General features: G+C 42.1%; 1 protein-coding gene across 4 annotated transcripts in view; it reads left to right on the top strand.

Annotated features, from left to right (window-relative positions):
• SH3PXD2A (SH3 and PX domains 2A) overlaps positions 1–25,002 on the top strand; it is a 378,257-nt gene that overhangs the window by 180,933 nt on the left and 172,322 nt on the right. For all 4 annotated transcript variants that reach the window (XM_073546581.1, XM_073546582.1, XM_073546580.1 and 1 more), the window contains exons 4-5: positions 4,717–4,793; positions 5,908–5,999. In XM_073546581.1, the coding sequence (XP_073402682.1) occupies positions 4,717–4,793; positions 5,908–5,999 (169 nt within the window). The remainder of the gene's footprint in view (positions 1–4,716; positions 4,794–5,907; positions 6,000–25,002) is intronic.

Here is a 25,002-nt window from a genome sequence, read left to right as displayed (position 1 = left end):
TAACTGTCAAAAAGTTTTTTCTAATATCTAATCTGTGTCTCTTCCCATTCAGTTTCATCCCATTGCTTCTAGTCTTTCCTTGTGCAAATGAGAATAAATTTGATCCTTCTACAATGTGACAGCCCTTTAGATATTTGTAGACAGCTATTAAGTCTCCTCTCAGTCTTCTCTTTTGCAAACTAAACATTCCCAAATCCTGCAACCTTTCCTCATAAGACAGGGTTTGCAGACCGGTCACCATTCTGGTCGCTCTTTTCTGAACTTGCTCCAGTTTGTTGATGTCTTTTTTAAAATGTGGTGCCCAAAACTGGACACAATATTCCAGATGAGGTCTGACCAAAGAGGAGTAGAGGGAAATAATGACTTCACGTGATCTAGACTGTATGCTTCTGTTAATACATCCTAGAATTGCATTTGCCTTTTTTGCTGCTGCATCACACTGTTGACTCATATTCAGTCTGTGATCTATTAGTATACCCAAGTCTTTTTCACATGTGCTGTCACTTAGCCCTATTCCTCCCATTCTATATATGCTTTTTTCATTTTTATTGCCCAGATGTAGTACTTTGCATTTCTCCCTGTTAAAAACCATTCTGTTAGTTGCTGCCCACTTCTCCAGTTTATTTAAATCTTTTTGAATCCTCTCTCTCTCTTCTCTAGTATTAGCTATCCCTCCTAGCTTTGTGTCATCAGCAAATTTAATCAGTTTACCCTCAATTCCTTCATCTAAATCGTTGATAAAGATGTTGAACAATACAGGGCCCAGGACAGAGCCCTGTGGTATCCCACTTGAGACATTCTTCCAACTGGATGTACAGCCATTTACGACCACTCTTTGGGTCCGATCACTAAGCCAGTTATGAATCCACCTAACAGTTGCCTTGTCCATTCCATACTTAGTCATTTTTTCAATAAGGATTGTATGAGAGACTTTGTCAAATGCTTTGCTGAAGTCCAGATATACTATATCTACAGCATTTCCTTGATCCACCCAATCAGTGATACCGTCATAGAAGGAAATTAAGTTAGTCTGACATGACTTATTAGTTACAAACCCATGCTGACTCTGTTTAATCACTTCATTCTTATCCAGGTATTGACATACATGTTGTTTAATAATTTGTTCAAAGATCTTTCCTGGTATAGAAGTCAGACTCACCGGCCTATAGTTGCCTGGGTCCACCTTCTTCCCCTTTTTGAAGATAGGAACAACATTTGCTCTTCTCCAGTCTTCTGGCACTTCTCCTGTTCTCCAAGAATTTTCAAAGATTATGGAGAGGGGTTCAAAAATTTCTTCTGCTATCTCCTTCAGTACTCTGGGGTGTAATTCATCTGGACCTGGAGACTTGAATTCATTTAGGTTAGCTAAGTGTTTCCTCACTATCTTTCTGTTTATAGATATCCTGGATTCTTCTATTCCCTTAATAGGACAGTGAATAACAGTTGATGTTGCATTTCCTTTCTGAGAGAAAACAGATGCAAAATAGGAATTTAAAAGTTCAGCCTTCTCAACATCCTGTCTTACCATTTCATCATTTTCATCCTGTAAAAATCCTATAGCATCTTTGACTTTTCTTTTACTTTTGACATATCCCCAAAATCCTTTATTATTGCTTTTGACATCTCTTGCAAGCCTCAGTTCATTTTCAGCTTTAGATAATCTGATTTGTGCCCTGCAGGTTCTGCAGACAGCATTATATTCTTCTTTAGATATAAAACTCTGTTGTGAGTTCATTTTCCTCTTTGTCACTGAGGTCTGGTGAACTCCCTATTCTGGTAAAGGAAGGTAATGAGCCTGATTATCAGGCACCTGAGCCTAATGAGGATGACTGGCTGAGTGGAGTCACGGACTGGATATAAGGCTGCCGACGCCCTTCTGCCCTGCGGGTGATTTCTCTGTGGACTTCTAGGACACCAGTCTGATTCCTGCTCCTCTAAAGCTAAGTTTTCTGTTTTGCCTGTTGGCATTTTTGTTTTATTTTTGTTTTCCTTGCTTTTCTGTATTCTGCCATTCCCTGCTGGGGTGAGCTGAATCTCCTTTTGCCTGTAGCTCTGTGTTCAGAATATTCCTGAGTACTGACATAGCTTTTTTGAAGCCTAGCCTTTTTCACTGTCAGTCTGTTGGCTCTTATTTTCTTAGGGTTTTTCACGGATTGCAGACAGCAGCCTTCCTGTCGTTTTCTATCTAGTTAGCTTGGGCCCCGTCTTTGCTCAGTCTATCTTTCTGTCTGTGTTAGTATTTTCATCTTTCTTCACCGTCATTATATGTTGGGGGCTGCCTATTGCTTTGGGGTCTGCTCTGGGGCAGTTTAGATTTCCCCTTTCTTTCTTTAGGCCTATTTAATTCTCCGGCTGTGATCGAAGGGTCTAGGGCATCGTAGGAACCCCCCACGGCTACTGCTAGTTGTGTTCATAGGTTCAGGGGTCTGCAATCCGATAGCTGCCAACTTCTCTGGTTTTCTGGACTTAGCTAGCATTTCTGTTTTTGCCTCCTACGGGGACTCAATCATAACAGTTCTCCCTCTGTCTGAAACTGAACACGTCAAACAACTGAAGTCCTTGTGTTCCCTCCTTCCACTAACCTACCTATGTCCGACATTGCCTTTTCCATCTGTGGCTCTGCCATTACTCCCCAGCAACATGCCCGCTGTCTTGGGGTCATACTTGATTAAGATCACCTACAGCTCAAAAACATTTCTAGAATTCAACCTTTTCTTACTTTTGACTCTGCAAAAACTCTTACTGTTGCTCTTCTTCATTCTCGTCTGGACTATTGCAGCTCTCTACTAATTAGTCTCCCTTTTACTAAACTCTATACAAGCAATTGTTACCATCCACCTTTCGTGTCTTTCCTCATAAATTGTAAGCTTGCGTGCAGGATCCTCATTCCTCTTGGCATCTGTTAATTTATGTGATTATTGTTATTCTGTAATGTCTATTGTCTGTACAAGTCCCCTCTAAAATGTAAAGTGCTGCGGAATATGTTGGTGCTGTAGCAATAAAATTATTATTATTATTGATGACATCCGAGTGCAGTCCGACATCTGCAGACTCAAACAATAGAGAAGATGGAGAAATTAATTTCTCCATCTTTTTCCCACCTGTGATATGATTCTTGCATGCGAGAGAATTCGATCACACTAAAGGCCCCGTCACACACAGCGAGATCGCTAGTGAGATCGCTGACTTTGTGATGACACAGCGATCTCGCCAGCGACATCGCTGTGTGTGACACACATCAGCGACCGGCCCCCCAGCCGGGTATCGTTGATCGTGCAGGATCGTCCTGGGCCATTTTTTGATCGTTGGTCTCCCGCTGGCCAGCACGCATCGCTGCGGTGGCAGCGGGAGACCAACGATCAGCGATGCTGCCCGCTGGTATCTAAGGTAAACAGCGTGTATCTAAGAGCCACGCGGCTCTTGGATACCCGCTGTTTACCCTGGAAACCAGCTTGCACGCTGGTATTTAAGGTAAACAGCAGGTAACTAAGAGCCGCGCGGCTCTTAGTTACCCACTGTTTACCCTAGCTACCAGCTTGCTCGCTGGTCCTGATCGCTGGAGAGTCTGTCTATGTGACAGGTCACCAGCGATCAGCGTAACGATGTCCCAGCAATCCCATCCACGTCGGATCGTTGGTGAGATTGCTGGGACATCGTTGTGTGTAAGGGGGCCTTAAGATAACACTCGGCTTAAACTCTGATCCTTGAGCCGAGAGTCATTAGCATAATGGGCCCGAATCTTTTTCCCCTCTCCAGTCCATACTTAATGCAGCAGCCAGGGTCATCTACCTGGCTAATCGGTACTCGGACTCATCCGCTCTTCGCCAGTCCTTACATTGGCTGCCCATTCATTATAGGGTCCAATTCTTGTTCTCACCCACAAAGCTCTCCACAGTGCGCCACCCCCTACATCTCCTCCCTCATTTCTGTCTACCGGCCTAGCCGACCGCTGCGCTCTGAAAAAGACTTTCAACTAACCTCTGCCCTAATCCGCACCTCCCACTCCCGACTTCAAGACTTTTTCAGCGCTGCGCCAATCCTCTGGAATGCTCTACCCCATGAAATTAGGACTGTCCACAATTTGCACAGTTTTAGGCGCTCTCTCAAAACACATCTATTCAGAGCAGCCTATCACGTTCACTAATCAAAGTCATTTTATGTGCAAGTGTGAGTATGTAGCCCATTGACTTTCTCTGTCCCCACCTTCTCAAGATGGCTGGACCATCATTGTAAATACATCACTGTAAATACACCCCTGTACTTTGTATCTCCCCCACCTCATTGTAGATTGTAAGCTCTCACGAGCAGGGTCGTCTTATTTTACTTTAATTATTGTATTGTTAGCGTAGTTACTTATGACTTGTGTTTTGAAACTGTTAAACTTTAAAGCGCTGCGGAATATGTTGGCGCTATATAAATAAAGATTATTATTATCTCTGGTATGGGAGAATCTACGATTAGGTGTTCGACTCCTAAGAAAAAAGTGTTGCACGAGTGAATAAAGCTATCCATGTTAGTGAATAAGATTTAATAGATATAATAAGACATAATATCATCACTTCACTATAAAGTAATGCATGTATGCTATCAACAGGTTTTGTTGGGGAATAACAATCCTATAGTAGCAAATATTGCACTCAGATTTGTGCTACTTAATTACCCTGCATTCCTTTGATATTGCAGACGATTTGATATTATATATTTTTTTTAATTTAGGTAAAATATTGTTCCGGAGGAGCCATATACGTGATGTAGCTGTGAAGAGACTGAAGCCCATTGATGAGTATTGCAGGGTAAGAGCATGCCAATGATATTAGAATTGTGCATATAACTTTTTACCTTCGTACAGGGGTGAGCAATTAACTTTTTCGAGGGGCCACATGAGAGACTGTGACTGTTGTTCAGAGCTGAACCAATAGGATGAAATTTAATTCTTCTCAACATACATAGCGCCGCTATACAATGAGCCCCTACATAGCCTAATATATACAGTATGAGTCCCCACATAGCCCCCTATATATCGTAGCCCCCTATATATCATCGACCACATAGTATCATCGCCCACATAGCCTCTTATATACAGTATCATCACCCACATAGCCTCTTATATACAGTATCAGGCCCCACATAACCTTCTATAAGTAGCATGAGCCCCCATATAGTTTCTATATATACAGTGAACCCCACGTAGCCACTATATACAGTGTTGCACCCATGTAGACGCTCTATATACAGTATGAGTCCTCACATAGCCTCCTATACACAGAATGAACCCCCACATGAAAACATCCCATACGCATATGAAAAAAAATATATACTCGCCTTGTTCCCGTTCCCTCGGTGCTCTGCTTTCTACGGCGCACTGACTCTCCACACAGCAAACGTGATGAAGTGACGTAATCTCATCTGCTGGCACAGTCACTAATGCTGATTGGTGAAAGAAGGAGCCGGTGGCCTCTCCTCCACCAATATATTCACCATTGTCTGCATCTCGGGGATGTGGATAGTTTGACATCAGGCAGCGACAGACTGGCGACGGGAGAGGGCATGGTGCAGCCCGTGGGCCACTGATTCATTCTTCCGGCTGTATGGGTCCACGGACCAGAGTGGAACAGCCAGAGGGCCAGATGTGGTCACAATTTGCCCAGCTCTGCCTCAGTAGGTTGGGTTCACGTCTACATAGTTTAGTATATTTTACCTTCTCCTTTGAAGAAAAAAAATCACAATGGCAGTTTCAACACTGACACATGAAGGACACCATTGCTGCCTGATGGAGCCAATCTGTTGACTATAATGTGGTCCATTGTATTTCTGTCATGGTATCTGACATCTTCTTCATGGAAATTACAAAGTAGTGTCCATTGCAGATGTAAGCCTAGCCTTACATTTTTTTTTCTTATTTTCCAGGCTTTAGTGAAATTACCAGCACATATATCACGCTGTGAAGAGGTCTTAAGGTTCTTTGAAGCTCGGCCTGAAGACCTGGACCCACCAAAAGAGTAAGTGGCCATTTTCTGTGTATGCACACTATTTTGCTTTATATTACAAATATGCTATATAGTTAATAGCTCCCGTAATGCGTTGTTTCCTGGTTTTCTTAGCTTTGCAAATTGTAATTTTAGCTTTCTGATTAAATGGATGATTTTAGTTAAAAAAAAATAAAAATAAAAAAAGATAATAATAATACAAGATAAGTATAGCTACATTTTTTCAAAGTTATTACATTTTTATGGAAACTTGAAACCTTACATTTTTCTTTCCCTTCTCTTTTTACTTAGTTACGGTTTAAGTGCTTATACGTTTTTGCAGGGCTGTGGAGTCAGTAAGCCAAACCTCCGACTCCTCAATTTCCATGACACCGATTCCACCAAAATGGACTCCAACTCCACAGCCCTGCCAGGCTTGTGGAGTCAGTAAGCCAAACCTCCGACTCTGACTCCTTAATTTCCATGGCGCTGACTCCACCAAAATGAGCTCCGACTCCGACTCCACAGCCCTGCGTTTTTGATAAATGTTAAAGTGTAAATGTCGTTTTAATTTTTATTTCTTAAAACAATAGTATATGTGAAAGTGAGAAACTTTGTAATCTCTCTCATCAGAGAAATCTGCTTCTTTCTCCTCCAGGACTGATTTTAAATTTACATAAATCCTCAAATCCTGGTAAAATCTGTATTCAGTGAAGACTGATTTTTACATTTCTGAGATAAGAGATGGCGGCTGCTACTGATAAGATTCTATGTAGATGAGAGGGAGAAGGAGGACAGGGGAGCTACAGGCAGAGCTCCTCTCTTCTCTTCCCCTCTTCCATCTACATAGAATCTCATCAGTAGCAGCCGCCATCTCCTATCTCAGTAATGCAATAATCTGTCTTCACCGAATACAGATTTTACCTGGAAATTGAGATTTATTGAAAATAAAAGATCATTTCTGGAGGAGAAAGAAGCAGATTTCTCTGGTAAGATAAATTACAAAGTTTCTTATTTTCATGTGCACTATTGATTTAAGAAATAAAAATTAAAACGACGGTTACTCTCAAAGTAAAATGTTAGTAAATATTATACATATGTTGTTCGTAATTTCTTGCTCATTTGTTTTATATACAACAATTCCTATTAAGTATTTTCCCATTTTAAGAAGTTTATTATGTATATTTAGATCTCAAACTTTTTTAATAGTCTGGGAGGTATTGGCCATCTGACATAATCAATAGATCAGCAGAACTGGTAGCCAAAAATTGGATATCAGCAACTTATGTATCCATGCATTTTGGTTATTCGGTCTGAGGGATGTATTCAGTCTTTTTGTAGCCACCAGTATGTTGGCATCATTTATCCTAGACACTGACACCAATGCTCGGAGTGAGCAGAGGCTGAAAATAGTCATTATGAGGCAGTAATTTGTGCCATGGGAGCCATTATTTAATTCTGATCCCTATATGTACACTTTATACTGATACTTTTAGTTTATCATATTACTAGGAGCAGATCGTCTGTGCTGGGCGCTGGTCTCTTCTGCCTGCATTAGTCATTATACCAATGTACCATTAAACTTTCTTGGATGTCTACATCTGGTTTAACAGATTTTCTTTTGACCTCTATACCATGATCTCTTATTGTCAGATGACTGGGGGAATAAACTGCTAGATTTAGAGTTTCCACTACTCTCCGTCCACAAGGTCACAACGCTATTTGTTTTCCCGATTGCTGTATATGGATTGAGAGGTCCTGCAAAAGTTCTATCAAGAGAGTCCTTTCCACCAAACTGTGGCCTAATATTAATTTCCACCACAGTAGTACAGTAGTACTGTCTGTGTTTACTGTCTAGCCCAATTATTCAATGGTTATTCCCTTAGATAGACAGCATATTGAACTGGCAGACCCAATTCGTGAAGGCGAGTAGGAATTTTGCAACTCTATATGTTTAAAATTATTTCCAGAACAGCTGTATAATCCTTTATTTGTGTGTGTGCACACATAACACTGACGTTTTCCTGAGCTTTGTTATCGTTCTTGTGGCGGCTCCTCAGCCGGTGGCTTTTGCTCTATACTCTCAGAAGAGTTGGCATGTCACCTCTTTTAAACACTTCACAGTTTCCGATGGTTAAAAGAAGTGACACAAGATGGAACGTGTGCACAACAATGACTTTTTTACATTGCTGTGCATTGTGCCTTTTTTGGGACATTTTTCACAGACCCGTAGACTTGCATTGCCGATCATGTTTCCATGATCTTACATGGATTGCTCGACCCGCGAAGAATCACAGATCATTAAACGCCCATTCACTATTTTAGGTACGAGTGCTATCCATGAAAAACTCAGAGCTCATGCGCAAAAAAGCGGTCCTAGGAGTTCTATATAATAGTGCATGCAGTTTATAATGTGAAATCTGGTGATAGATCCTCTTTGAATAAAACAGTACATCTGGCAGAGGACATGATTCACCAAAACCTATCAGTTTAACTGCCAAGAAGATGAAAGAGCCTGACCTGGAGGAGTTCTAACCATGGCAAAAAAAAAGTTACAGCTCACTCAGCCCTAAGGGTGATTGAACAGTGAACAGTCAGTTGTTGCAGCAGTAATCTGACTTAATTAGAAATCTATTACCATGTAAATTTCTCTCATGGCTCTTGATGCTGATTCATTTATCTTTAGTTCAATATCCTGTTCCTTCCTGCTCAGTTACAATTAAGGGTAATGAGTAATGTGAATTATTTTCTGGCAGTAATTGTTTTGTACTGTTCTCACTTTGCCACCCCAAATTAGTAAATGATTGTGAATACTAGACGTTATTGTTGGCAGTTATCCTTATAAGTTTGGGTTGAGGGTCGGATTCAGTATGATAAATCCTGGTACATAACAAATGCTTTGCTTCTTTACACTTTTACATTTGGGCCCTACCATCAAGTTAATAGAAGACTATACTTTAGTGAATGTTTTTCAAATGACAATTTTAGTTTTATTTTGGGACTATTGGGTTTTGGGTCACTGACGATTTATTATGTGTCCATATAAAACCATTCTTATTGAAATTCCAATTTTCAAATTTTCTGTATGATAGATGTTTAAGGTTTGTATTCCAAAATCCGTCTAAATGTTTAATTCAGCATACTACTGTGTAATTTTTTTGTAATTTGTTTTGACCACAAAATGCATCTTGTGGGCTCAGGAAAGATATATATCTTTGTACCGTGTTAGCTAGTAGATAGAAGAATATGTAGAATTGAGAGTCCTCAGTGGTTGATACCTTTTGTTAGCCTTTAAAAAGGTATCAACCACTGAGGACTCTCAATTCTAAATATTCTTGTGGGCTCAACATTTAGAAATCAACATTTAGAAGTTGAGAGTTTAGAAAACCTAACTGAAGATTTGGTTCAAGAAGTTGTCTGGGACATTAACATTGATGGTCAGTCCTTAGTATAGGTCATCAATGTCAGATCAGTGGGGTTGCAACACCCGGCGCCACTGCCGATCTGCTGTTCCTAGTGTTGGCAGCAGCCGGAACTGCTCAGTCATTGAGCGCCACGGCACAGCTGCTTTGATGGGAATAGTGGCCATTGCCGGGTACTACACGTCCATCTACTATTGATTTGAGTAGGTGGCGGATATGCAGCACCCAGCCCCGGCCACTATACAGTCAACGGAGCTGTACTCCTCAGCTCCGGATCTAAGCAGTTCCAACCGCCCCTGACATCAGGAACAGCTGATCAGCAGAAGTGTCAGGTATCGCACCCCCACCAACCAGACATTGATGACCTGTCCTAAGGATAAGCCATCAATGTTAAAGTCCTGGACAAGCCCTTTAAGTTGTTTGCATTGTTATTCAAGTATTGAAACTTATTTTAAGTGATCTGTAGGGGGCTTTACCATTAGTGGGTCCTAGGAAAGGTCCAACAAGTTAATCTGGCAGTGCATCCAAGTAATCTATCTATCTATCTATCTATCTATCTATCTATCTATCTATCTATCATTGTGCTTATGTTATATATACATATGTATGTATATGTGTATATATACACTATATATATATATATATATATATATATATATATATATATAATGATTTAATTGCCAAATAAAACAACTGTCCATTGCCTGTGGCCATAATGTGCAACGGCAATATTAATTACTAGGGTTTTCTCATTTTAGATCTTCAGTAGTGCATTGTTACGATGCCTCCTGGCTTCCTGCTTGCCAGGGAAAGTGGGTGGTTGGGGGGTGTGTTATGTGCTCCGGTTGATTGAAAGTTCGGCCTGGAGACATGGCTGACCTGCCTTCCTGAATCGTGCGCTCCTGGATCTCTGTGCTCTCGGGACTGTGTGCTCCCCGGTTCTGCTAGCTTCAGGGGAGCATAGTGACACTGAAACTGGCCAGAGCTTCAGTGTCCCTGCACTTGCTTACAAGCTAAATAGCAAAGAGCTTACAAGCACGCGCTCTTTGCATAGAAGACCATCCACCTCTGATACAACAAAGAGGTGGCCTGTAACCTTGGAAACAAAGTGTAAACTATAGAATATAAAATAACACTAGACAAACCCCTTAAGTCTTTTTCTGAGAATATTGCAAAAGCACTATATTTTTTTTCATTATTTTTGCCAAAAGTTTCTAATAATCTGTCAATAATCAGTGACATTTTATTACATTATTCACATTTCATTTCTTCTTGTCTGAGTTATATTTTCAGAGTATTCTTCAACATATACCTTCAATGGAACGCTACACTGTATGCCACTATATAGAGTCTATATTATAGACACATGGTGGCATATATTGCCTATTAATTCCCATTTTAAAAAAAGACATATATACCAAGTAATGCACATTTTAATGTTACTGTAGCCCTCCATATAGGAAAGCACAACAGACTAGGCAGGCTAAGCTTTCCTTTCCTATAAGTATTGTTGGTGCATAAAATGCATAGGGAAGTGAGTTAAAACTAAAGTAGGTATGTTGTGTATTACTTATGGAATTCATGTTGGAAAATATTTGTAATCAAAATGATAATTCAGTTAGGCTACTTTCACATTAGCATTTTTTAGCGCAGCGCTTTGTCCGCAATAGAAACGCACTCAAAAAACGCATCACGCGTTTTGCATGCGATTGCATTTTTTAGGCGCAAGCGTTTAAACCAGTTTCAAGCCATGTTAACTCTTGAAACGCATGCGTTTTTTAACGCAGGCGTGTGCATGTCCATGTCCATGTGCACGCCTGCGTTCCCATAGTGTAATGCGTTATTTTGTCGCATTCCGCGCGCAAGTGTGCACATGCGTTTTTTTTGCGCCGTTGGACGGACCCAAAAATGCAACAGGTTGCATCTGGCGCACCTGGGCGCACACCTTAAAAAAACGCATGTGCACAAAAACGCATATGAACGCGTGCAAACGCTAGACCATGCGCCCCCCATGTTAAACATAGGTGCGCATGACGCATGCGCGTGGACGCTCACGGTGCGCTGCGCAAAAAAGTGCTAATGTGAAACCAGCCTTATTCATTCCATCACCTATGTTATTCTGCTCCTTATTTCAGAATTTGAGGTCCTGTCTAATAATATGAAAACTTTAAGTAAAAAAGAAAGCTGCTCTCAGAGATCAGATCCAGAGATAATGAAATCTCCATCTGGACATCATTGCGAGATAACACAATGAATCACTTGACAGACAAAACCAACTGACTTCTTAGCATGAAGATATATGATTACCGTACATTAGAAAACTGGACATTTTTCACATCAGTTGTGAGAGCCACCTAAGATCAGAGACCCTCATAGGCTGCATTCTCTTACAGCGCGCTAATCAATCTATCAGGGTTTATTTTGGTTGAAGTTTAACAGACAACCATAAACGTGCTTTCATGTTGGTAATAATCCTTTATCAGTGGCGTTTTCCCAAGTGTCTGTGAAGATCCTCCTGATGTATGTGTGGGAAAGTGACCTGTCGGGCATAGTGGGACCATCCTTGAATGAAATACTGCCCATCTCCTCTTTACTATACCTTATGTGTTTCTCGCTTGTAATTATTGATCATTTGTATTATGTAGCACAAAGTATTTAGCGCTCCGTGGTTTCTTCTGACTTCTATTTCCACAAATTCTATGATTATGATGATATGAATCAGGGGTGTTATGAATGAGTCACCGTAGGAGGCAAAAGCAGAAATACAAGCTAAGTCCAGAAAACCAGAGAAGTTGGCAACTATCAGATTGCAGACCCCTGAACCTATCAGCACAACTAGCAGTAGCCGTGGGGGGTTCCTACGATGCCCTAGACCCCTCGATCACAGCCGGAGAAATACATAGGCCTAAAGAAAGAAAGGGGAAATCTAAACTGCCCCAGAGCAGACCCCAAAGCAATAGGCAGCCCCCAACATATAATGACGGTGAAGAAAGAAGAAAATACTAACACAGACAGAAAGATAGACTGAGCAAAGACGGGGCCCAAAAACTACCTAGATAGGAAAGGAAAGGAAGGCTGCTGTCTGCAATCTGCCAAAACCCTATCAAAGACATAAGCTAACCAGCTGATATGAAAAAGGCCCTGAAGCAGCTAGGCTTCAAAAACTGAATCAGCACTCAGGTATTTTCAGAAGACAGAGCTAAATGAATTCAGCACACCCCAGCAGGGAATGGCAGAAATCCAGAAAAACAAAGCAAAAACAAAGTCAAAGCACAAAAGCAAAAGGCCGAGCAGCAAACTTAGCTTTGGAGGAGCAGGAATTTAGACTGGTCTCCAAGGATCCCACAGAGAAATCACCCGCAGGGCAGAAGGGCGTCGGCAGCATTATATCCAGTCCGTAACTCCACACAGCCAGTCACAATCATCAGCCTCAGGTGTTTGACAATCAGGCTCACTACCTTTCTTTACCAGAAGAGGGAGTTCCTCGGGCCTCAGTAATGAAGGGGAAAATGAACTCACAACAAAGGGGTAGCCCGAAGTCCAAAGTAATTTTTCTCCTAAATCCCTATCTATCTAATGCCATAATCTAAATTATTTTCAAATATTCTTGAATTAAAAATTCCCTATCCATCCCTAACTACAATAACTGTTTGTTTTTTTCACTTTTTTTTTGATGATGCTTCCTTTGAGAATCCCAGCGTCATCAGGGGGCAGAGTCTGTGGTCACTGCCGTAACCCCTGCCCACTCTCTCATCAGTGACGCTCGTTTCAAGAGCTGGGCTAGTCCCTGCACCAAGTGCACAATGACAGCGCACTCTCTTTGTCCGGATCAGACAAGTAGCCCTTTAAAGTGAATTGAACCAAATCAGAGTAAAGAGGAGTCCAAAGACATACTGATAGGGAATTTAGATTGTGAGCCTCATCCGGGACAGTGATGATAATGTGTGCAAACTGTAAAGCGCTGCGGAATATGTTAGCGCTATATCTAATATATAAAGCTCAAGTGTGTGTATGTATGTATGTGTGTATGTCCGGGATTGGCATCCGCACCGTCGCAGCTACAGCCACAAAATTTGGCACAATCACACGTCTGGACCCCGAGAGCGTCCTAAGCTATGTTGTGAGGCGAAATTTTAACCCCGCGCATTCCAATTCACCAAACAATTTTGCCCCTATCTACATAATGGGGAAAGTGTGTGTGTATCAAGCCTCGCCCCTCATTATGATGTCATAATGGTTGCCATGGTGACGCTAATGTCATCATAGGTTGCAAGCCCCGCCGCTCATTATGATGTCATAATGGTTGACTATGGGATGGAGGATGTGTGATGGGTATATGGGCACTGGACTGTGGGATGGCGGATGTGTTATGGGTATATGGGCACTGGACTATGGGATGGAAGATATGTATGATGGGTATATGGGCATGGGACTGTGGGATGGAGGACGTGTGATGGATATATGGGCACTCGACTATGGGATGGAGGATATGTATGATGGTTATATGGGCACGGGCCTATGGGATGGTGGATATGTATGATGGGTATATGGGCATGGGACTATGGGATGGAGGATAATTATAATTTGTTATAACTAACCACAGTTAGTTACTATGCCCGGGCAGCGCCGGGCTCTTCAGCTAGTTATTAATAAAGAGGAGTGTTGAAAAGTACTGCAAAATTAAGGTTATCTTTAAAGAGCTTCCCCAGGACTAAAGCATTGTTCCTTACAAAAGGCCATTGATATTTGATCAGTGGGCGTCCATCCATTATGTGTACACACTGAACGCAGTCCCATGTACTGTTTACGTCGACACAGTGGCTCATTTATACTATACTAGCTGAAGAGCCCGGCGCTGCATAGTAAGTAACTACGGTTACGGTTAGTTAGTGTGCAAAGCTGAGTGTATAGCCCCGCGCATGTCGCACAGCCACATTCACTATTATATCCCACATCATCCCGTCAGCCAGAGCTACCAGACTACTACCCCTAATATCCCATACCGTCCTGTCAGCCAGAGCCACCGGACTACTAATACCCCACATCATCCCGTCAGCCATAGCCACCGGACAACTACCATTAATATCGCACATCATCCCGTCACAGCCGCTGGACTAGTACCCCTAATATCCCACATCATCCTGTCAGCCAGAGCCACCGGACAACTACCACTAATATCCAACATCGTTATATACAGTATATAAAGCTGAGTGTAGAGCCTCGCCCACTCCACATAGCCACATTCACTATAATATCCCACATTATCCCGTCAGCTAGAGCTACCGGACTACTATCCCTAATATCCCACATCATCCCATCAGTCAGAGCCACCGGACTACTACCCCTAATATCCCACATCATCCCATCAGCCAGAGCTACCGGACTACTACCCCTAATATCCCACATCATCCCATCAGCCAGAGCTACCGGACTACTACCCCTAATATCCCACATCATCCCATCAGCCAGAGCTACCGGACTACTATCCCTAATATCCCACATCATCCTGTCAAAGCCAGTAAAAGTAGAATTGTGAAATTGCACAGAAACATGGTTCACTAAGATCTCAGGTCAACTTGTAATTTGTCCGGCTGAGTTGCTCACGGATGTACAGCATCTGTATGCCGTATAGTATCATATTTAATGGGTTGTTATGGGAAAAGCATTATGTGTTATATGGGTATATTCAGGTGAATTATGGGGAAAGTAGCACTTTAAAAAAAACTCACAGCATCAGAGCACAGTAACACATCAATAATGCATAAAAGTGTCTGTGAGAAAATATTAAATCCACATGACATTTAATATGTGCACTTTCCTACATTCATGTTTGTCACTTAATGATACCACACGGGAGGGGGGGAATTCATTTCTGTCATGTTCTCGCTGCTCCTTTCTGGGGGACAGACGATGGCTGGGGGCTTATGTTCCTGGGGATGCTAGATTTCTCCCACCATGTTAGTGTCTGATGACGTGTTGTCAAGTGGGAAAACTTGCGCATAGCAACCAATCACAGCTCAGCTACTTTTAACCAGCTCTGGTGAAATGAGAGATGCTTAGTGATTGGTTGCAAGGAAAACTGTTGGTCATAGCAACCAATCACAGCTTAGCTTCTTTTGAACAGCTCTGGTGAAATGAAAGATGCTTTGTGATTGGTTGGTGATACACACACACACACACACACACACAAACACACACACACATTGATATTTATATCTAGAGATGTTGTGTCTGGGACCACCGTCTCACAGCCCATACATTGTGTCGATGGGTGGGGGTTGGATTTCTACCTTTCAAATATTAAAGGCCTATCTTATGATACATCATAAATGTTATAGTTTTAAAGAATCTCTTTAAAAGTTTGAAAACTCATTTAAACTTGGGACATCATGAGAGACACTCATTTTAGGGTTCTCTTAACTAGGGGATCTATGGCTTCCTTTTATAACTATTAATCTAAGCCACTATCTGATTGAATCATTGCATCGACTTCAGTGGACATTTGCTGCCATCAAGAAGCAAGAGGTCATCCACTAGTTTAATAAATGCAGATCAGAGTACCCTACCTCCGTCATCTCATCATCCAGTAACAGAAATATATCAAGACGTTGACTAATGGAGAGACTACCATTTTTAGTAGCTGAAGATTGATTGATCAATACTTTGTCTCATTTAATTGATATTCAGAAGTAAGAATAATGTTCTCCACTCACAATAATTGAAATCTGTTCCATTAGTTGTTTGACTCCTCCATGAATGTGTGGAAAAAATAGTAGTTTTTGCACCCAAATCATTATGTTCTGAAGCTACAGTATATGTCTTTTTCTTGTGCTCCAGACGTCTTCCTTTAGTTTGAGTTATAATAAGTAGCTGCCTTATAAATATCCTTGACAGACATATATTTTAACTATATTTATTTCCGACAAAGGACCTTGTTCCGTCCTGAAATACATTGATATTGAAACACCAAATAATTTCATGTAAGCACATTAGATAGTTCAGTAGACAGCCATCTTCTCCGACTGCTCCATTTGCAGAAAATTTTGGCTCGGGTGAGCGCTTTTGTGTCTTCTTCGTAAGAGCCGCTGCCAGACTCCTCAGGCAGTGGCTTATGTCCAAGAGAACAAAAGGATGGGCCATTGGAAACCCAATGTGATCTGATCCTTCTCTTGCCCGATATCAGCTGCTGGGGAAGAGTTGAGAGACCCCCATACACATTAGGCTGCCAGCAGATCTTGCCAATGTATGCGGGCCTTAAGCTACTGTCAGACTCTTTTGGAGGTGAATTATTTTCCTGGGTAAAAAGGATAAGGCATTAAAATCAACATGCTTAATTCAGGAGACAGACCTATGGTATACACATTAGATGATTGGCTGTTCCTGCTAATATTGACACTTTTGGACAACATTCATCTGCTAAGCCAGCCAAGATGTGCCCTCACCATTGTGCAGTCTACCATCATCACCTCCTCCAGATATTGCGTGACTGTGAAAGTGGTGTAAGATAGCTGCATAGTGTAACCCAAAGGGAAAAGTCCATAGTTGTTAGGATCTCAAGATTCAAAACCACAGGGCCATCGGGGGAAAAATCCTGCAGGTCACCAAACTGTTACTTCAACATGGCACACACATAAAAAAACGGCCATGTGTGAGTTGTTTCATAATGCCTCATCTCAGTGTGAATTGAGCCAGACCACAAAAAAGGGGAGAGTGATGAATGAAGTTCCTACATTTTTAGCAGCAACCCCTGACTGAAGTCCACAGTCTTCTCCAATTCTCCGTTTGTTAACCACAATAAGAAGAGTCCCACCCATACCTCTGACCAATGAAAGATCCCACCTATGCTCAGTTGGCTCATGTTCTAAAAACAAATTAAATAATGACATCAATGAAGGAGGATATTTCCATTGGACAACTAGGACTTGTATCTTGAAGAGTTTCTTGTTCCAGTCTCTGGCAACAAGCTTTAAATTCTTCAATTATATTGGGTTAACATGGAAATATGAAGATTTCTCTTGCCTGTCTGATTGTCCTAGCACACTGTGCATGTGTTCTGCAGAAATGAGAGAAATGGCAAAATAAACTGGTCCTGTTCCTGAGAAGCGGCGGCGTAGGTTAACAGTCTGTATCAGGCTGCTGTGTTCCCAGCAGTGAGGTCAAGAGGAGTGGGAGTTCTGTAAGGGACACAAGATAAAGACGGGCTTTCAGGCATCTGGTATTTAGCAGATGTGCCATTTAAATGTGGAGGCGGCGATAGCTGCCAAACTGTGTTGGTGAAGAAGGTTCCTTTGTGATGTTTCTTGGCTTGTAGAATCTGATACTTTTAAAATAGGTGCCTTTAGGGTAATGGGGCAGGGTAAGTAAACAGTCAGCAACAATGTTTTTGTACTTTCATTTTACATGTATATTATTGCTAGGTTGTTGAGTTTTTTCTTTTTCCTCGAGGGTGCTTTTATAGCTCCTGTAGGTTTGCTTCGAATTTAAGAAAGGTTTTCATTTTTTTTTTGCATAGAAACATTTGGTTTCGAAATTTTGTAATGAATCCCCTCTTTTTTTTATATAGAGTGCTGACCATAACATAGAAAACAGTCAACCTAAACTGAAAAGGATTTTTCCCACCACAAGCAAAGATGGCTTCATGCCATGTGTCATTATAGTTTAACCAGTATGAATGCAACCTCTGGAATCCGGCCAACACTTAGAGCGAAGGAGGCGCGACACTAGGTACCGAACAGTGGTCCCTTCATCTGTCGCCTAGCACACGGCGGCTGCTAGCGTAGAAATGAAGCAATTGCTCCTACCCAGGGGCGTAACTCCAATAGGTGCAGGCGTTGCTATCACACCGGGCCCTGGAGCCTAAGAGACCCAAACAGTCCCTATGACCTATATGAATAGACCAATACTATTGCAATAACTGGGAACCCCGTTGGAGCTTTTGCATTAGGGCCTATGAGCTTCAAGGTATGCCACTGCTCCTACCCTTATCAGACATGCCTCTCACGGGTCTAGGGCTACAAAGTTAAAGGGAAGGTAGGATCCAATGGGAATTAAAACACCTTTATTGCAGACTGCAGCTTGCACCTGTTCACACTTGCTTCATTCTGTTAGGAGGTTATTTCTTTGTAGTTTATGGATGGAGATAGTGACTGCCTCCATCATTGCCTGTGCATTCCCCCATCAGTCTAAAGGCCCTGTCACACATAGCGATCTCGCTAGCGAGATCGCTGCTGAGTCACAAGTTTTGTGACACAACAGCGATCTCACCAGCGAGATCGCTGTGTGTGACAGAGATCAGCGACCGGCCCCCCTGCCAGTATCGCTGATCGCTCTGGGAAATCTCTGTACATTTCTTTCGTCGCTGATCTCCCGCTGGCCAGCACGCATCGCTGCGTGTGACAGGCGGGAGACCAGCGATCAGCGCTAAAATAATAATAATAAAAAAAAATATTACTATTCTCACCTTCTGACGTTCCGTGCAGCATTCCCGCCTCTCTCCATGCTCCTGTCCCAGTAATCCTTTGCAAGAATGACCGCGAGACTTCGCGATCCCGCGAGAACGAATGTCATCGCGTAATTCTCGCAAAGGATTACTGGGACCGGAGCGTGGAGAGAGGCGGGAATGCTGCGCGGGACGTCGGAAGGTGAGAATAACAATATTTTTTATTTTAATTCTATTTTTGACATGAATCAGCGCTGAACACAGCGATGCCGCACGCGCGGCGTCGCTGTGCTAATCGCTGGTGAAGCTGTCTGTTTGGCAGCGCACCAGCGATCACATAGCGATTCACCAGCGATCCTGACATGTTGATATCGTTGTCGGGATCGCTGGTAAGTTGCTTAGTGTGACGGGGCCTTAAGGCCTCGTTTCTGATTTTTTACCTACATAAAAGAACGGTTCGAGTTTCATCAGTGTTTGTCCAGTGTCAGTTTTTACCATCAGTGATTTTCACGCATGAAAAAAAAATAAACTACAAAGTTTCTCCTCCTTACTACATTATTAATCACAGGCAGCACATGGATTGTACACTGATGCCATCCATGTACCGTTCGTGAATGTTTACAAGACCCCTAGACCTGTACGGATATATCCACGATACCGATCAAAAACTGACATGCCTAAGTAATTTTTTTTGCTGACACATGGTTAAAAAACCCACTGTAATGTGAATTGTACCATATACCTTAATGGGGATGCATCCTAGCCATAAAAATCACGGATCGAACATGTATGTGATTAAAGGACATCTGAATGAGGCCAACGGTTGTTTTTAATTAGCGCGTGAGCCTACCTGCCTTTTAAATTTGTAGGTCTTTGGCTTAACAGAGTCATATCTGATAGAAAAGGTAAGGGTTCCCATCAACAAGGAACAGCTCATTAGGTACGAATTGTCCAATTTGTGCGCTAAGTACAGCGGCATGTAAGAGTTTGGACACCTGTGGTCAAAATGACTGTTATTGTGGACAGTTAAGCAAATTGAAGATGAAATTATCTCTAAAAGGCCTAAAGTTAAAGTTGACACATTTCCTTTGTATTTTAGGCCAAAAATATATATATATTTTCATCTTTTACATTTTAAAAATTAAACAGCCACTCTATTAGCACTCGAGCATGATCGGATAACACTTTATCCAAGAACGCTCGCTCATCACTAATCAGAACCCTAATGGACTTCATTGAAGTCAGTGAGATTCTTCATGCATCGCTGGTATCCATTTGACAATAGAACCAACATAGGTTTTCATAAATCTGTTACTAAAAGAGATTGGAAAAAAAATATCACTGATTGCGATGATGTGTAAGGCCGGAGTCACACTTGTGAGTGTGGTGTGAGAAACTCGCGCGAGTCTCTCACATCAATACTGCCACCACCACATAGAAATACATGAAGTCGCACACTCCGGTCCCGAGTGCCGGCGGCAGTGCCGGGTATTGATGCAAGAGACTCGGGCGAGTTTCTCGCATCTCACTCACAAGTGTGACCCCGGCCTAATAATGCAGGTAGTGGTGCAGCAGGGCCCTGCAAACAGAACCTCAGAACTTGAAACTTTATGACTTAGGGTGGGAGGATTGTTGTTTTTGTTTTTTTTTTTAAAGGTTTTTTACTGTCTCCCAGCTGCAGTATTTAAAAACAGCAACAAAAATAATATGTTCTCTACTCACCATCTCTGGGTCAATTGCTCCTCCCAGTGTTTGTTAATGTCTGTCACGCTGACATCACGTTGGCAGCGCTGCAGCCTATCAGTGAACTCAGCGGCTTGTGCCGTCAAGTAGAGCAGAGCCGCTGGGCTTCAGCGTTGTTGGCACGATGTCAGTGCTGCAGACCATTACAAACAGCAGGAGACTCTGTGCTGGACCAGGGGAAGGTGAGTAGAACAAAGTTTGTTTGTTTTTCATAAAAGGCCTAGGGAGAGGGTTTTCCGAAGCTGGAAACTCCCTTTTTAACGGCTTTCAAAGTTGCATTATCAGCTGTTTTGAGGAGTAGAACTCTAAAGCTGCCTAATAATAACGTAATTATAATAATTCATGTATCCATTAATATTTACAGAAAAGCATTTCAAAGGGATGACATAGAGATATTAACATGAAGAAATAGAGATTAAAGCAATGTATCTGGTAATAGTATATGAGTGAACTCAACGTTCCAGCTGTGCAATGATACGTGGTATTCAGTGATACAGCTGTGTTACCCCATAGGACCGCTGTGTTCTTGGAGTAGGAAGACCCTCAGATGTTTCTCTCATTATTATTGACTTGGATATCGTTCCCAAGTATTTTGATGAGTCTTATTTTATAATTTCTGTCGGAATTGAGGACATGTACTTTATAATAATTTTTAAGTGTTGGGAGAGATTTATTATCCAAATTTGCAAGGCAGATCTTCATTATGTTATGTGTCATGCTTAACGTTCTAATGGTACAAAGCAATATGTACTGTACAGAAATGAGTATTAGCTACAGTTGATGGTAGCCGGTGACGGGTTCCTTTTGCTGCCAGGCTAGGGTAGTCCAGTGTTCCTTCAAGGATAGTGGCAGATGAGCAGATCTGCTGTCCGAGTGCAATCTGACAAAACATTGGATTACCCTCGGACCAATGTTATTCCATGGGGCCGTGCACATGTCCAAAGATCGCTGCATACCGGGCTTGAGTTGATATTCGGATCGCAATCCGCCAAGCAAGTCAATGAACGTGTTGGAAAAGCAGAACATTTCCGCGCACTGACGCAACAGAGAAAGTGGAGACTTTTTTTACCATCTTTTCCTCATCCGAGACAATCGGATCACACTCTGCTCTCACTCCCATTAGAGTGTTACTAGCATAATCGCCCCGATTCTCTTGGATGGGAGAATCTACGTCCGTCTGCCCCTGCCCAAACTTTGAAATGGTGATTCATGTTTCCCACTCTGTCTCTAGTAACGTTGAATGCCTTTACTATCTTTGTGGCCTCGTCCATGTTGATGCAAAGTAGTGATATTTTTTCTTAACGTTGTAGACCATTTTCTTGAAAACCCCAGAATATTAGTGAACTGGGGGGCTTTGCCCATGTGGCATGGGCTACAATTCCACAGGAACGTTGCCAGATGGTGGTGTCTGGCGATGCAGCAGGTCATCACAGCCAAGGGGTGCTCTACTATGTACTCAAGATGCCCGTCATAAAGAGGATGAATATTACTGAGTCTGAAGAAGCCAGTAAAAGTTGCTTTTAGTGATGAATGAAAGTTCATTTTTCATCGTAAATAGAAGACTTAAAGGGGCTGTCAGGTAATAATTTGTTGAACAATCGGCTCAAACACAGGCATTTGCAACAATTAAAGCAGCACACCAGCATGTTTTTATTGCAGCTCTGGAGTGGCGCTTCTAATTTAAGGTCACTGACCCTAGCCTTGTACTTACCCACCATCATCCTCACATCAGCACAGATCCGGTCTGTCTTTAGAAGGATGTGACCTGCTGGATTGCTCCAGTGTTTGACGGAGGGAGCCGGAAGTCACTTCCCAATGTAAGTCATCGTCCTGGATTTCGAAGACTTACATTGAAATCTTGTGACGTTACCTCCGCATTTCAGTCAGTCAGAAGTTATGGTCACAAGATGGCTCCGCGGGGCTGGAGTGGCGCCAATAAAAGGTGAAGGCGGTAAGTATAATACTCGAGTCAGGGACTTTAGTTTAATCTCACCACTCCAACACTGAAAAACAAAATGCTGGAGTCTTGTTTTAAAGTAAAGCTGCAGTGCACATGCTCGACTGCCGACCCAATCATTCCGTTTAAGCTGCCAAACCCTGTGCTCAGCTTTTTTTGGAAGCTTCATAGGGAATTATTGGAGCGATGTTCGGGCGTCCAACCTGCTGTGCCATTTTGTAATGATGATAAACGTTCCCTGTTGTGAATAAAAATTTCCCGATCTCCCAATCGGTGCTGGTCCCAATGGTCGCCCCCGTCCCCTTTGATCAGTAAGTTAGTACCTATTATAAGGAGAGGTGATAACTTGATTTCACTGCACAAACCCTTTAAGTGTTATGAGATAGACTTAGTACCGGGACCTGCTGCTTGAAACCTTATAAGAAACACTAGTTGTTAGGTTGTGTCCCCCTAGCAATCTGTCTAAAAGACATGTCTCCACATGTAAGCTCCAGACTGGAGCAACACTGACAGACACGTAAGGTTGTATTCACATTATGTTTGGTACGAGGAGTGTCTTTTTGACGCTCTGCAAATTAGAGGAATTAGACAGAACCCCCAACATAGCCATTTACTATAATGAGGCAGAAGAGTCACTTTGTACTCCATTGGGCCTCCATTCCGGCAGTGTCTATCATTTTGGTGGATGCAAACGCACGACTGACAATCTTTAAAGTAGCCTAATGTGAACACAACCTTAGGTTGTTTTCTTGTGATTTATCCAGTATTCCTATTTTGGATACCATAAGTCTCAAAATCTCTAATAATGTTGAAAAAGATGCCATTTTATAGCATTGATCACCCCATACATGCCAATTAGCCTTTTGTGCCCCCTCAGACACCAGGATGCAGACATGTTCTCCACCTCTGCACCCAATATTGTTATGCCCCTGTGCACACCATTTAGATATCCAACATATTAATGTAATTTCTTAACTCCTTCATATCTTAAGTAAATCTCCTATGTCAATAGCAAAAGAACTGCACTAGTAAAACATACAGAATTTTGTATCATATGGGTGTGTCTTTCCTTTCCACGGCTGGTGCCAGAGAAGCCATTTACACCCTGGGTAGCGGTTCTGTTGTTGTAGCAGCAAGTGAGAATATTTATAGTGGAGTTTTCCCTTTGACATCTTAGGAACCTGGATAAAATAAGACATTTCTACCCTTGAACCTTCTCATCTCAGCAGAAGCCAAGGGAGGGCCTGGGGTGAAAGGCAAACTTAATTAGGCCATAAATAGCAGCTTCCTGACCTTTGTTCTCCAGCTTCTTGCACTATTTTTTGGGCAATGAACTTGCTTCAAAGTGACGTCAAGCTTTGTTATCACACCGGGAAGCTTTATGGGGTTTGGACAGGAGAATTTGATCTCGGCTATTGACAAGAGGTAACATTGGATATATGAGAGGATGCGTGTGCTTTTCAACACTTGAATGAGAAATCTCATTTGAAAGTAATTAGAAAGAAAGGAAAAAAATCACATTACTGAAAAATCCACAATCCCCTAGTGATCCAAATAATGCCTTTCAAGTGTGTCCATTCAGTAGCGAAAAAGAACAGGCGTTTCTTTCGTGCTTTAATGTGGATTTTTTTTTGTGGCGTTTGTGAAACCTATTGTGAGAATAATATATGTCAAGATCTTACTGTACCCTTTAACCCCCAGTAATGAGACTTGAGAGGGGGGGGACATAGGAGAACCCAAAAACACATGGCCACCCAACAGGTATATATAGAGTAATAGAGATTATATTTGGGCTGTTACGTTGTGTCAGTCGTACAATAATTGCCATACTGTCTGCAGACAGGTAAATGGTTGTCATTGTCTTGCCCATACTTCGTATTCCAATGGCGTAATTATTCCCTGTTCTTGTGTGCTAGCATTCTGTATACCGTATTATTATTTATTTATTATTCTTATATAGCGCCAATATATTCTAGAGCCCTTTACAGACATCATCAACACTGTCCCCGATGGGGCTCACAATCTATATTCCCGATCAGTATGTCTTTAGAGTGTGGGAGGAAACCGGAAAATCCGGAGGAAACCACGCAAACACGGGGAGAACATACAAACTCCTTGCATATCTTTTTGGTGGGATTTGAAGCCAGGACCCTAGTGCCACAAGGCTACAGTACTAACCACTGAGCCACCGCTTTCTTATGCAGTGTTACATTCTGCATATTCCCATATCCATTAGTAGTTTAGACTGCACTTGGCAATGTTGACACTGTAAGTTTCAGTTATCTTACTTCTAACAACCAGAAAGCTAATAATGAAAGGTGGTGCTGTTCGAGCATGTTATTGGAGGTTGCCAAAAAGATAAATACATTCTAGTGGAATTACTTTACATAAAAGTGAGCAAAAGCAGTAAGTTGACCATACAAGAGAGCTGTCAGCCATACATTTTGGATGGCAGACCGGTATCTCTCCGGACTA

This window comes from Dendrobates tinctorius, unplaced genomic scaffold, assembly GCF_039654945.1.
Source record: "Dendrobates tinctorius isolate UK_male_01 unplaced genomic scaffold, ASM3965494v1 ptg000149l, whole genome shotgun sequence".
NCBI classification, from domain to species: domain Eukaryota; kingdom Metazoa; phylum Chordata; class Amphibia; order Anura; family Dendrobatidae; genus Dendrobates; species Dendrobates tinctorius.
This window is presented reverse-complemented; position numbering and strand designations above follow the sequence as displayed.